The sequence below is a fragment of the Stigmatopora argus genome, chromosome 6 (genome assembly GCF_051989625.1).
Source record: "Stigmatopora argus isolate UIUO_Sarg chromosome 6, RoL_Sarg_1.0, whole genome shotgun sequence".
Classification (NCBI taxonomy): domain Eukaryota; kingdom Metazoa; phylum Chordata; class Actinopteri; order Syngnathiformes; family Syngnathidae; genus Stigmatopora; species Stigmatopora argus.
Window position 1 is genome coordinate 15599065 of NC_135392.1, and position 15450 is coordinate 15614514.

The following is a 15450-nucleotide window of genomic DNA, read 5'->3' on the forward strand; positions in this document are numbered from 1 at the left end:
CCGATTGTTGGTGTACCGTATAGTCCCAAAAGGCAGCTTGTTTGGCAAAAACGTGTAAAAATATAAATCAAAAACCCAGACCAGTTTTACTTTAATTTATTTAAATAAATAAAATCCACATTACATTTAACACAATGATACTTGTAAAACTAATACTAATGATAGTTCAGGCTTGTCTTTAATCCAAATGAGGAGTGCTTCAGAAAACACATTACATGGTCATTGAATCATCATTTTTTCAAACATACGTAATATGGTTCTAAAATGATTTATACAGGGTGACACAAAAACATTTTTAAGAATTCAATAAAACCCAAGAGTGATGGAAGAAACAGATTTAGTTCATAGTAAATTTAACCTTTAAAATATGACATTTAAGAAACAATGAAAATTTCATTCATCCATTTTCTGAACCGCTTTATCGTCACGGGTGGCTTGAGCCTATCCCAGCTACCCCTGAATCGGTGGCCAGCCAATCGCAGGGCACAAGAAGATGGAGAATCATTCACACTCATAATCATACTTAGGAGCAATTTAGAGTGTTCAACCTGCCTACACTACATGTGAGGTGGGAGGAAACTGGAGTACCCGGAGAAAACCGACGCATGCCCGAGGCAAACATGCAAACTCCACTCCTGATTTCACCATGGTAACTAAAATGGCGAAGTGTTTACTACTTTCTCAAGGTGGCTGCTTTTGCAGTGCTGTCACTTGCTTGTCTGCCAATACGCACTATAAAAATTCCTGTTTTTTGGGGTGCGAAGGGAAGGTCACCCTGTATAAACTGAAATTACCCCAGTAAAAAAGAAAAAGCTATAAAATACATTAAAAAATGAGTTTGTACATCTAGTTACTACTTGTATAACAATAGAAAGCAATCCTCAGCCCACTGAGTTTATACTGTGGTACCTCTACTATTTTTAATTCGTTCCAGAAGTGGTTTCATAACTTGGATTTTTCATAAGTAGAGACGTATTTTACATGTAAAAGCTGTAATTTGTTCAAACCGCTCGGGCCAGCTCTCGGGTCCGCTTAGTTCGCGCTAACCTCGGCATCACGGAGACGCAGCTCCCTTCTGGCCAATGGGAGGCCAGTGTGTTGGGAGATGGCAGAGCAGCTCTATTATGACATTTTAAAAATAAAACATGGAGGCTACAGGAAGATGTTTTTTTTTTTTAGATTTAACAGTTTCTAATTTGGAAATTCTTTCGTATCTACAGGCAAAATTTCCCCATTGAAGCTTTTTGTAACCTGCATATTTCATATATAGACTTTCGTAAGTAGAGGGACCACTGTATATGTCAGTGTCAAAAACTGGGGAATCAGTTTGAATTTATTTTATTGTGGTATGTCATGGTAAACACAGTGGTAATAAAAATTTTGCTCATTGAGTTCTTGCTCAGCGAAGTAACAGAAAAATATGTACAAGACAAGACACATACTGTACGCACATGCAAATTAATTCCCAACTCTGAGATTCTCTTACAGATACAAAAATAACACAGAGGTATTTATTTACCCAGTAGCGAAATATACAAAAACATTTCAACTAAAGGGTAACATCATGATTGTTTTTTTTTTGTTTCTTTTTTTCCACTTTAAAAATTTTCCATGGGGAATGTCAGTTTAAGAATAAGCAGCATGTTACATGGTGGATATTGATTATTTGTTCCTAATTCAGGAAAAACTAATGCTCAGTCTGTAGCGACACATCCATTAAAAAATAAAATTAAAAACTGGGTGACCACAGAACACAATTTGTTTCAATATTTACAAAATGCAAATACAGTGGTACCTCGACCTACGGTCAGCTCGTGGTACGACGAAAATTTCGATCGAATAATTCGCCCGCGATACGATCAAAATTTCGAGATGCGACCAAGCCAGGTGGCCATGACATGAGAGGCTGTTTATCATTGTAGCGCACTGTCTTTCTTTGCTGCATCTCTTTCGTGTATAACTGATATCTACAAGCACTGAACGATTTATTCAGACGAGTTTCGACCAGGAAACGCACAACGCGCATGCACGGGCAAAAAGAGGGCTTTCTGGGTAATGAAGTATACTCGTGCACACAACACCCATAGGCAATGGCACCCTTTTTCAGAATAAAACTTCATTACCCACAATCAGTACATGGGTACGCTCAGCTATTGCATTTCCTGTTATTCTTTCCTTAGCCTTAGCTCCCGCGATCGCTCATTCAAGACTACTTCTCGTTGGCAAGTGGTCGTGCGTTATCTTATTGTGAGGAGATTTGTGTGCATTATTTTCGGAATATTTTGAAGGAAATACAACAGTAAACAGCCCATCGATAGCGAACCGGAGGGTGGAGGCGTGGCAAACCGCTAACCCGGAAAACGAAGGTAAAGATTAAAACAAAATTAGAATTCAGTTTTGCGTAAAGTTACGATAAACGTATGTTTGAGTGTGTCTGTATATATTAATCCAAGTTAATTTAAATTTGTTTGTTTGTTTACGAGTGCGTGGATAAAGTCCCCCCCGAACACCCCCCCTCCTCCGCCTCCGTGTGTCGTTGTCTCTACCCTCCGCAAAATGCGTCTAATTTTACTTCTATTAAACACATTTTATTACTTTATTACTATTAAACCACTAGTTATGTGTTACTTTGTTAATAGATGGCGAATTAGAAGAAATAAAACGTTTTTTTCCAATCCAATATCCTGGTTTTGGTGTTTTTTCAGAGGATTGGAACGAATTAATTAGTTTTTAGTTCATTTCAATGGGAAACGTTCGCTTGAGTTACGAAAAGCTCGACATACAATCTCAGTCCCGGAACGGATTAAGATCGTATGTCAAGGTACCACTGTAGTAGTATGCAAGATCACTAAAAACGGTTTCTCTTTCAGACATGATTTATACAAAAATCTGACCAAAAATTGGATCAGTTTGATGAATATGATGAAGCTATAACTAAGACGTCACAATGAGTGTGGCGATTTCTGTTTTAACATGATTACAATTGGTCCTTCCAGCCAGAGGTTACTCTACTAAAGATATACGATTGCAGGAAATTACTGTCGCTTGGCCTTGTAAGGTCGAGAACGTTTCCTGCGATCAGGCTTCCTCTGTTTGTGCAGGCGGCCGATACTCACTCCTTGTCGACGGCGCACCGAAATGTTCTGCTCCACAAGGCTGGCGAGCATCCCTGCAGAGATCAAACAATTTGAAATGAACACATTAAAAACAAGGACTTAATACAACAAATAACGTATTTAGTCTACAATTACTTGCCAAATAAGAATTTGTGCTGCTTTTCTGGATAAATAATTCAGCAAGGCAAGTTAGTATAAGAGATTGCGTTGGGGGCACTATTATTAATCAATTGCAAATCTAATTTTAATAAACCAATACAAAAGGAAGATGAACAAGGATAAACACGAGATGTGGAAGGACAGTATTTACCTTCTTGGGCCAGCATTGATATAAAGGTACAAATGAATTCATCGTAATTATGGGTCCTCCTCTGATCGTCAATCTGCATTGAGAAAAAGCTGTCAGATAAATTTCACTAAGTTGCTATAAGTTTAATAAAAGTCACTTTGTATTTCTTTCTTTTTTCCACTTCCTCCTTTAGATACACTTCATAATTGGCAATATCTGCCTCCACACACTTGAGAAGTGCAAGCAACTCCTGCAATTTAAAGAACAGCGTGCTCATTATGTTACTCAGCTTCAGACATACGGCAGACAGTCATTTGTGGACTTACTTTGGGTGAGTACTTATCCCCTGGGGGCTTGCAGTCTGCAGGAGCCTCGAGAACATCGAGTTTTTCTTTGTGAGGTTTTACATCCTGTCCATCATCCCCCTCCTTCTGCTCCTCTTTTTTTACCTCCGCAGATGGTTCCTTGTCTTTCTCATTCGTCTCTTCCTTGTCCGCTTGTTCTTTTACTTTCTCCGGACTGCAAGGCAACTTGACAGCATCTGCAGCCAAATCTGATGTAAGGGCAAAAAACAGAAACAACAGTTGCTTCAAATCAAGACAATGTAAGATCATTGGACAATACTCAATATGTCAAGAAACAATGAACCTAAAGGAAGAGCTTAAATATGCTATCAAGAGAGTGTGGGAATCATCATGAATTGAAGTCTGTTTCAATAAGTTCCAAGATTTTAGAAGCCATAAAAATATCATGTGATTACCCTGCACTGACTGTGAAGAGGCTCCACCTGTCCGTGTGCGGTCGATTGGTCGCCGATCTTTTGGTCGCCGGTCTTTTGGTCGCCCGGACCGCGACAACGGGCAACCAAAAGACCGGCGACAAAACAAGGTAAAAAAACACGGTCTACGCATCAATAAAAGCCAACAATGGCCATGAGCAGTTTCACTGAGCCGACGTGCGAGTATAGAAGAGTTTGTATGTACAGGTGTTGTCCCTTTAAGAAGCTACGTCAGTCAGGGTCTTAACAAGTTCTCCAACAAAAAACAATAAAAGTCCGGGAAATTTGGAGCTTTTCTTTAGCCTAATAATTACTAGGGCATTAAGTATGACTAAATAGTAATTCGCAGTTTGTATTTAGGGAATTTGAGCAACGATTTAAATGGTAATTATCACTTATTTTCCGGACGACCAAAAGACCGGCGACCAATCGACCATGTACCCCGCCTGTCGGTTCAATTGACCTTTTATTTTGTTGTAAATAAAATTGAGACAAGCTTATACTATGTTACATTAAATCATTTATAGTTGTCTCATTATTTGAACATTAGAGTAACCTTGCCTTTGAACAGGTGTGTGTGGACTTTAACTGCATCTGGGGCAGCGGCATATTACCTGTAATCGTGGAGGTGATTGTATAGCAAATTATGCTATGGAGGGGACATGAGATAAACCAAAGTAATACTCACCGGATCCTGGAAGAGAATAGATGACTCCATCCTCCAGCAAGTGTAGCAGGGCCACACTAACAGACGGACCCAGTTCTCTTACAGCACGATTATGTCGAGAGTCTAGCCTCAGCAACTCATCCTCCCCGAACAGCACACGCGACAGATGGGATGCTACGGGACTAGATGGACGTGTGGCGGCCTGCGAGCGTGCGGGTGAGCGCAGCGGCGAGTTGAAAGCGCTGCCAATCTCCGAAGCTGTGTCGGTGCTCTCGTTGCTGGGAGTGGGTGACGGCTGCGAAGCCGATGTGATACAAATGCCACCAGTCCGGCCCTCAGTGCGAACAGAGAGCGGTGTGTTAAGGGCATCTTTTTTTTGGGCCTCCTTCTTTAGTTTCTCAGCCAAGACATTCAAGGCTATCTGGCTCTCCATTCCAGTTACGACTCTTCCAGGTCGTGATCGTAGACTGGCCTTCCGTCTAAACCTTGAAAAAACAGAAGTTGAAAAATCATGCATCTATAGATGTAGGCAATGTTCCCTCTATTTTTTTGTTTCTCTGGACAGAAAGACAACCTCCCTGAGCACACTGAGTACCGGTGTGAGCAACATCATCATTGCTTGCTATGGGCACACACCAGTATCACACCTGCCATTAGCAGGTGCATGTCTACTACACATAAATGATTTAGTAATAATAAAATGTAATGATTAATATCTATGAATGGGCGGATGAGTGCTTCGCGCGTCGGCCTAACAGCTAAAAAAATAATAAAAAATATATATTAAAAAAAATATATATATATATATATATATTGGGATTTTATTTTGTGCGCTCCATATGATTTGCTGTGGGCAGAGAAGACGAGAGTAGTGCGCAATTGCGCACGTGCGCAGCTTAGAGGGAACATTGGATGTAGGTAATTAAGAATCTTAAGTACTCTTTGGAGTGGTAAGGAATAAGGAGAAAGGATAAGTCACGACGGTACCAACCTTGTTGACGCTCCGACAGATTCAGTGAGTTCCTCCTCTTCGTCCTCATAGTCATCTTCATCCTCCGAGTACACTGGCCGTGCAGGCCCTTGCACCCTAGAACGTCCAACACTGGCAGCGAGATCCTCCTCTTCCTGTTGTGAAAGTATAGCCATAAAGCAAAGATTGATGTTTGATACGTTTTTGTCTAGCGCCCTCCTTTTTTAGTATTATGTTTCATTTTACAGTTGTTAGCAGCATCATTTTAAAAAAACCTACCAGATTCACATAAGAATTGAATGATTCCCTCTTTTTTCAATGTTTCTTTCAACAATGCAAGATTCATTAAAATAAAAGGAGATATGGGTTGGTTAGGCCAATGCAAACAACCGCAGGATAAAAAATTTGTGGTACCTCCAGTTATAAAATTAATTTGTTCCAGAAGTGGTTTCGTAACTTGGATTTTTTGTAAATAAAGACATTTGAAATTTAATTAGCATAATTGGGTCCACGATCTTTAATATTACCGCCTAAAACCTTTTGAAATGATAAAAGTAAACATGCAAATTTTGTATTCAATATTTCTGGAAATGAATGTATCTATGAAGAAAAAAGGGAAAAACATAAGGAATAACATATTTATTAATCCATTAAAATGAATAAGAAATGCAAAGACATTTTCTCATTGAATTCCGAGTGTCTCGAAGTAACCAAAAGTATACATGCATGTAAACAAAAAACTTAATAATTTAAAAATATGTGACGCACACTCAAAAACAAATTAAGAAACAACTCTGTTACAAACGAGGGTCGAAGGCAAGCTAAGCAGATACTCACTGCAGGCTAGAGGTGCTCTGCCCTGGTCCTACCCCATTTCTAGCGTCCGCCTGTAAAACCGCTAAGGGCGGCACTATTGTCTACCTATAGCAAGGGTGTCAGGCTCGGGTTGGTTCGCGGGCCGCGTTAACGTCAACTCGATTTCATGTGGGCTGGACCATTTTAGATATAATATTTAGATTTCTTTTATTAATGGATTAAAAGAACTGGATTACAAGTCCTGAATATTCAGTTTTTTATAGATCTAAAACAATGTTTATTTTAGCTTTTTTTATATATTTTTAGATTTTACAAAATGATTTTTGAACTAAAAACACAGAAAAAAATGATTTAAAAAATTACAATTATTGATTTAAAAGGGGGAAAATCAAGAAATTTTATATACATCAATACTCTTCATTTTAATTTGATCCTAAAACAGAAAGTCGGCACTCATGATTTACTTTCCCGGGCCACACAAAATGATGCGGCAGGCCAGATTTGGCCCCCAAGACGCCACTTCAACACGTGACCTATAGCGTGCTAACCTCAGTTTGGCATCATGGAGACGCAGCTTCCTTCTAGCCAATGGGAGGCCAGCAAAATGTTGGGAGCCAATGGAAAAGAAACTATCACGACAATTATAAGAAAGTACCGGATACACTAACTGTATCTACGTTTTGGGGAATGTTTAATTTTGCAACTTGGAAATTGTTTGTATCTTCTGACAAATTTGATCTCATTGAGGCTTTTTGTTAGATGAATATTTCGTATGTAGAAGCATTCATAAGTAAAGGTACCACTCTCACTGAGCTTGACTGAGGTTGAATTTGTTTGCAGGACCTCTGAAAAAAAGCTTGCAATTTGCTGCACTTTAATCATACAGAACTGCCACTGGCAAAAGGTGAGCGTGCATTAAATATTCAAGAGTTTTGACCCTCAACCCCCTCACCTGCATTGGTGACTTGGCATAGTTGTGATTGTCGAGGAAGGCAGGCAAGCGTTGCACAACGGGGTTGATGACTTGCTGCGAGCCTCCTCCGGGAGGTTTTCCTGTGGCTTTTGTCTTTCCTGAAGGGATGGGGGCAACTTTACATTTCTCACCTGACCCATCCACTGAATCTAAAAAAAAAAAGCTGTTAGTTTTTAAATTTAAATTCAATCTTTTAGTAAGTGTAGTTATAAAAATACAGGATAAGCACCAGTGGAAGCGTGATCAGCCCCTTGGGATGTTAAAGGCTCAGCATCTGCTTCTTTTTTGATTAAATTGGTGCCACTGTCAAGCGTGGAAGAGTCCTGCTGCTTCTTGTCATGGACAAGCTCAGTCTGGGTAAGTCGGATCATCTGCACCGAGAGAAAAAAAATACAACTTTATTTTCTTTGTCAAAAAGTGATTTTAATTATGAAGTGTGAGAAGTGTTGGCTGCCAATTATCAAGGAAAATTATGAATTAATATTAATCTTAAAACGTTCTTCACTCCATCTCAAACAAGTAGACAGAAAGGCAGGTTCATTTGAAGAGGGGCAGGGGGATAGTATAATGGTTCAAATATTTGACAGATGCAACTAGGGATGTCCTGATATTGATTGTTTGACATTTTTTCAAGATTGCAATATCATCATTCATATGGCTCATATGGATCTGTCATTATCAATGCCAAATAAAGAGTAACTGAAATAGACACTGCGACTAAATAAGAAAAGAATCAGCCGGCAAAATGACAAACCTGTAATTATATATTTTTCTCTTTTCATAACATTATCATCAATCAATTAAAAATGTAAGAAAAGGCCGGATAAGCGATCTGATATGCTATTTCCCCCCTCCTTAATGCATTACCGAGGCATTGGATTGTGACTTGGTATCTGCAAATCCACAAAATTTGGTAATTTGGACTTGACTCGCATACAAAAATATCTGATTGGGACATCCCTTAGAACAGGGGTCTCGAACTCAATTTACCTGGGGGCCGCTAGAGGCCGAGTCTGGGTGAGACTGGGCCGCATCAGGATTTCCACAAGAAAAGCACTGATAAAACTTTCCAACGTTATCAAATATCTTTATTTTTTAACAAAAAATAATGAATTAAATAAATTAACTTAAAGATGAATAAAAAATAAATCAATCAGTAATATAAAACCAAATAATACTAATGAGCATACAGTAGATATACACTGGCTGGCTAAGTAGAGAAAATGAATTATTTTTATTCCGTTTCAAATGTCTGTATTAACAGCTCTTTAACCTTTAACTTTCTGAACTTGAATGGAACATTGAACATGAAATATTCTGAACACGGCTTCTTTTGCCTACTCCTTGCTGCTAGAGACCTGGCAGCGCTTCTTCTCACATAGTCACATTTGGCTTGAGGGAGGAAGCAATGGAGACCCTTAGTAGAGCATGAAGATGCTCATCAGTAAGTCTGGACCTGTACTTGGACTTATTGAAGTTCAAGGTGGAGAAGAGCTTCTCACACAAGTATGTGCTCCCAAAAAGGCAGATGGTCCGCTTGAACCTTCGGGAAAGTTCAGGGAAGCTGGGGGTCAACTCTCTCAAAAATTGCCCAAGCTTGTCTGCTTCTCCACTCACCTCCCTGAACTTGGCTTTGAGTGCAGAATTGCACTGCAGGTCAATGAGCTCCATTTGAAGCTCAGGAGGGGCATCTTGCACATCAAAGGAGAAGGGGTACGCAAAAATTTGAAATGTGGCTTTGTGTGTCTTGAAGTCTGCAAATCTGTGATCAAATTCCTCCTGTAGCTTCGAAATGGCCTCAACATACTTCTCACCACTGAATGGTGTGCCTGCATCCACGAGAGCCTTGCATGCTGGGAAATGGCAAAGGTTTGTCTGAGAGAGCTGGGCTTTCCATAACACAAGTTTAGTGCAGAATGTTCTCACGTTGTCATAGGCAGCACTGACAAGTTGCCCCTGGCCTTGTAGCTTCTTGTTCAGTACATTAAGCTCATGTGTGATATCAACAAGAAAAGCCAAGTCCATGAGCCATTTGGGATCACTTAGCACAGGATCAATCAACTCACAAACGGCGTAGCTAGCTTTGACTGCTGCATTACTGTCTTTGGTAGCCTTCTTGAAGAGATCCTGTTGCCTCAGAAGACGTGTTTTAAGACTGGCAACCTGGTTGGCTCTCTCATCTCCCTGGTATTTTTCGTACTCCTCAGCATGTCTCATAGTACAATTACGTTTCAAATTGTATTCCTTGTGCACCGCAACTTTTTCAGTGTAAATGAGACACGTCGGGGTGCCCCTGTGTTCAACAAAGAAATATTGCACTCCCTACTTTTCTTGAAACTGTCTGTGCTCATCACCGACCTTTCTCTTCACGGCAGGCTTTGAAAGAGACATCTCTGGGGCTCTGTAATATGTTTTTCCACTTGGAATGAGTCTCGGGTTGATCTTTCACATTCAGTCGCGCGGGTTTGTGGCGCATGTGCACTTTCGCTCTCCGTTTCAATCGCGGAGATGGCTACAGACACTGACACAGGCTGGATCACGGATCATAGCGCCTCATTCAGTTCTATGCTGAGAGCAGCGGAGGAGTGTGCGTGCCGAGCGGAGGGATCGGCCTCACGGCTTCTCCTCCGCCCAGCTGATTGGAGGAATGAATGAGTGAGTGAGCGAGGCACTGGACAGCCCGGCCGATGTCCCGCCCTCCAGAGCCGTATACCTCACCGTGATTGGTTCATTCAGCTCCGAACCAAAGTTCCCTCTAATTTTTTGTTGGTCTGAGCAGAAAGACAACCTCCCTGAGTGCACTGAGTACCAGTGTGAGCGACATCATCGGTACTCGGATGATTCGCCTAAAGACGTTTCGCCGACGGACGTTTGACACTCTTGGGCAGGCAGATGTAGCAGAACCGAGCCGTAAAATGACAGCAATCGGGTCAAATCCATCCTAAAACAGCATTTAATGATTAAATACAAATACTGGATGATATCGCGATGGAGGCAAAAAAACGTCTATAGACGTCCATTCGCCAAACGGCTCAAAATGCTCTCAAATTCAGTCAAATCCATCTGAAAACAGCGTTTAATGATTAAATACAAATACTAGTATTTGTATTTAATCATTAAACTAACAAACACTAGTACGACCTGTCCGTCTGTCAAACGTCCGTCGGCGAAACGTCTTTAGGCGAATCATCCGGTCACGACATCATCATTGCTCGCTATCGGCACACCAGTATCACACCTGCCACAAGCAGGTGCATGTCAATGTTCCCTCTAATTTTTCATGTAAAACATGCTGTAAAACAAGAAAAACATGAGTGGACAGAGCTACTGCCACTGGCTGCCACTTAAACGGCGCCATCATGGGGAAAGGGGTAAAAAAAAAAAAAAAAAAAAAAAAAAATTAAAAAAAAAAAATCGATCTTTCATATTAAGACGGGGGCCGCAAATTATCGTCCCGCGGGCCGCAGTTGGCCCGCGGGCCGCAAGTTTGAGACCCCTGCCTTAGAATTATCCTGAATTTGATAGGTTTTGAGCTTAAATGGCTCTATGTGGTTTGGATAAGCAACCTCTGGGAGTTAGTTGTAAGGAGTGTGTTTTCATTCTGCCTTTTCAAACAGGCATACTTTAGGCTTGGATTGGGGGAGTTTACGGTTTGAAATAGTCTAATTATAGCCCTCGATAGTCCCCAAAGATCGATTTCCTACTTTCTGTAGACCTTCCAGTATCGTCTGTCGATTTTTCTTTAAAACATCAAGTTTGGACTCGTACTTCATCCTACGGTCAGGAACCACTGCCATCAAGTTGAAGCGGATGTCATGATACGGCTCACTGCGATTAAGAAGAGCACAAGTGTGAAGCTGAAGAAAGGGAGAGTATACAGAATTAGAAACAACTAGTTGACCACTAACCCAGCAGTAGCCAGACCAATCCTCTCCATGATAACCCGCCGAGCCTTGTCCGTCCATTCCTCCTCCTCTCCCCATGGCCCTAAAACAGTTACGGAAATAAAATAAAATTGTCATTCTCACAGGAAAAATTCTACAGACCAATGCGCAAAAACGTACTGAAAAATCCCATCATACCATGGTCAATAGGATAAGCTTTGAGGCCATCGAGCTCGAAGAGACGATCTTTGATGGGGACGTAGCTCACAAAGTGAAAGGCCTCCATGGTTCGTACAGCACTGATTCCATTCTGTTTCTCTGGCAGGTGCCGAGGCTCCGGTCTCCATAGAAACAGAGAAGGAGAAAGAGAGATCTGGAGCAAACATTTTTTTAATGAAGCTGCAAACTGCAATAGTAGCCTACCTGGCATGGCTGTTATGTGCTCTGGCTAGTTCGGGTGCATTTCCTATAGCGTAACCTTTACTCTGTGAAATGATATAGAATTTTAGACTTGTCATAACATCAGCATGAGGAATCACAAATTCATGCATTCTATTCTGATAAGCTTCACCTTCACTACCCTTTAAACCACAGGTGTCAAAGTGGCGGCCCGGGGGCCAAATCTGTCCCACCGCATCATTTTGTGCGGCCCGAGAAAGTAAATCATGAGTGCCGACTTTCTGTTTTAAGAACAAATTCAAATGACGATTATAGATGTATATTGTATTTCCTGATTTTCCCCTTTTTTAAATCAAGAATTGCAATTTTTTTAATACATTTTTTTCTTGTGTTTTTAGTTCAAAAAGCATTTTGTAAATTCTAAAAATAAATATCAAACTATTTTCTTGTTTCCACCTTAATTTTGAACAAAATTTAAAAAACATTTTGTTTCCTTTTGAAGTGAAAAACAAATGGTTAAAAGACGTTTTCCCTTACTAAGAAAAAAAGCTCAAATACACATTGATTTAGATTTATAAAAAAAACTGAATACTTAGGGCTTTTGATCCAGTTCTTTTACTGGGATTTTAAAAAAATCTAAATTTTATGTGTAAAAAGGCCCGAGTGAAATTGAGTTGACGTTAATGCGGCCCGCGAAGCAACGCGATTTTGACACCCTTGCTTTAAACCATGACCGAGGATGACATATACTTCAAGGCAGTCACAATACCTTACATTATGTCCCTTGTAAGAAAACAAAACTCCTCCCATAGGTGTTTTTTTCAGAGAGTTGGAACAAATTAATTTGTTTCCCATTCATTTCAATGGGAAACTTCCGCTCGAGTTACGAGAATCTTGTCATACGAGCTCAGTCCCGGAACGGATTAAGCTCGTATCTCGAGGTACCACTGTAGTACTTTCTTCCCAAGCTCAAGATATTTCCTGGATATCGGATCGGGACTCGGTATCAGCCGGCAAATTTTCAAAATCAGGCAAGTCGGAATCATGCAAATATATGTGGTCAGGACATCCCTACAAAATGCAATGTCACATATCTGGCAGTTTTTTTTCCTCTCAGACCTGCAAAATGTCTTTTTTTATCACAGCTGAAAAATTAACTAATGTAAAGAAATTGTTGACTAAATCAAGTATGCTTATATCAGAAGATCCTTACCTCTGGGCTAAAGCCTTTTGTGAAAGCTTTCATGCGGCTCAGTGTGATGCCAAGCTCAACACCACTGCAATTCAAAAGTACACTCAGCAAGGCATGAGTGGCACAAGAATTTGGTATCAGCTAAAGAAAAGGGTGACAACAAATAAACATTCATATTTCTGTAACTATTGGTATCATGATTGTTAATTTTAAATCCCATGATCTTTACCTGATGTGCAAAGAACATATCATTAACTATCTCCTCATCGATTACAGAAGTTTCATCCACCAATGTATTAACTTTCCTCCTGGATCGACGCTCTTCAATCCACTTGAACAAGAAGATGAACCCATAAACAGGGCTGGAAAAGAAAATGCATGTTTACTCAGTTGGCAGATATGGGTTTTGTATGAGGTGTAAGAAAAGTTCAGACAACAAAAGCGCTGCAAAAAATCTGGCGAGAATCATTTCAGTCCAGGGTAGGACGGTCTGGCTAAAAGGGCTGATGAAGTGACTTAGATTACGGGGATCAGGTTAAACTGGAAAAAAAATACTTTCTCGAATGGATTCAAAATCTCTTTTGTGATGTCACTGTAACTTTCTGACATAAAATGGATAGAATTGTAGCCAGTGTTGTTCAATTTAATTTTTTGAAACCCAACTTTAAAGCATTGTGGTATTAGCGGATACCTATGCTGCATCGATACCAAGTCATTCAGAAAAAAAAGACAAATATGTGTATGTGTTTGTGTATGTGTATGTGTATGTATGTGTATGTGTATGTATGTGTATGTGTATGTGTATGTGTATGTATGTGTATGTGTATGTGTATGTGTATGTGTATGTGTATGTGTATGTGTATGTGTATGTGTATGTGTGTATGTGTATGTATGTGTATATATATATATATATATATATATATATATATATATATATATATATATATATATATATATATATATATATATATATATATATACATACACATACACACATATATATACATATATATACATACATACACATATATACATACACATATATATATACATATATATACATACATACACATATATACACATGTACATATATATATATACACACATATACATATATATATATATATATAATTTTCTGAAACTTTTTTTCCTCACTAGGGTCACGCGGGGTGCTGGAGCCTATCCCAGCTGACTTCGGGCCAGAGGCAGGGGAAACCCTGAATTGGTGGCGAGCCAATTGCAGGGCACAAGGAGACAAACAGTCTAGCCTCAAATATCAAATCAACTTGAATTAGCGTCCCTGATGTCACTCAATTGAACAATCAAACCCGTGGGTATTTAAAAAGGGAAACAAATGTATGGTTTTATTATGTCGTTTATGTCACAACTGGTATACGATTTGGCACCACGTTTTGGTAGCCAGCCAAACATGTCATCTCTTACTACATCCCCTTCTGGATTTTATGAAAATGATCAAGAATACACACAGCATTGTTGCAAAATTACTCACTGATACCAATGGCAGCGTTTTAGTACCATATTGATAGAATTTGCGATTCCAGAATCAGCATCGGTACAATACTAATTATAAAATTACAGTGTGGTTTCAAGAACTCCAAATTTAGTTCCTCAAATGAATTAACACATACCTCTGGAATTAATATGAAAAAAGTACCTTTGGCACTTGCTTTGCAGGTCATAGATTTCCTCGACTTGCACGCCTTTAACACCTAGAGGAAGTGTGAATTGATTTCTTATCAAATCTATGTCCGAATAAGGAATGCAAGTATTTTTTTTGTCCTTAGAATTCAAAGCAACATTAAAGATCAACTACTCACCAAAATCTTCAACTAGCAAAGTGAATAATCCTGGCGAGGAAAAAAAAAAAGCAAGTTAACCAGCATTTGATAGCTTCTATGACAGAAAGCTAAAAAGACGGCAGTCATCAGTCAATACGGCAGTAAAAATGAATATGCAAAAATAGCTCGATCCTCTCCACACGTAAATAGACTGCTTACAACAAACTGTATAAGATATGAGTCTCTGTAGCATCGCACGGATGAATGGAGAAGATTTGAAAAGATAATTAACGTTAGCTGTGGTAACATTACTGTAAAGATGAAAATAACTCACCTGGGTCGCTCTCAAGCTCCAGCCATCCTTTGTTCATTTTTGCGTCCGCACAAAGTGCGTGCACCGTACCATTTATTCGGTTTTATAGTGCGTGTCCATTGCCGAAAATGGTAGTAGTACTGAACGCCCTGTCCATTCACTACTCAAATAAAATAAACACAAAAGAAGGCACGAATCGGGCGCCCCCAATTTGCGTCATCAACAATTGACGGACTAACACGTCATAAAACAAT

General features: G+C 39.7%; 1 protein-coding gene across 3 annotated transcripts; it reads right to left on the minus strand.

Annotated features, from left to right (window-relative positions):
• Positions 1-80: 80 nt before the first annotated feature.
• bap1 (BRCA1 associated deubiquitinase 1) lies at positions 81-15409 on the minus strand. Of its 3 annotated transcripts, none has more exons than XM_077602324.1 (17): positions 15218-15409; positions 14923-14952; positions 14760-14814; positions 13314-13446; positions 13106-13225; positions 11917-11978; positions 11692-11834; positions 11518-11596; positions 11314-11437; positions 7839-7980; positions 7589-7758; positions 5842-5975; positions 4872-5335; positions 3732-3958; positions 3563-3655; positions 3427-3499; positions 81-3169 (listed from the first exon to the last, which is right to left on the minus strand). In XM_077602324.1, the coding sequence occupies exons 1-17, from the start codon at positions 15252-15254 to the stop codon at positions 3036-3038; spliced, it is 2220 nt and encodes a 739-aa protein (XP_077458450.1). In that variant the 5' UTR covers positions 15255-15409; the 3' UTR covers positions 81-3035. The 3 variants fall into 3 exon arrangements, with proteins under 3 accessions (XP_077458450.1, XP_077458449.1, XP_077458451.1); XM_077602323.1 differs by having other exon boundaries at positions 3732-3961; XM_077602325.1 differs by lacking the exons at positions 14923-14952; positions 15218-15409 and having other exon boundaries at positions 3732-3961; positions 13106-13169; positions 14760-14812.
• Positions 15410-15450: the final 41 nt, after the last annotated feature.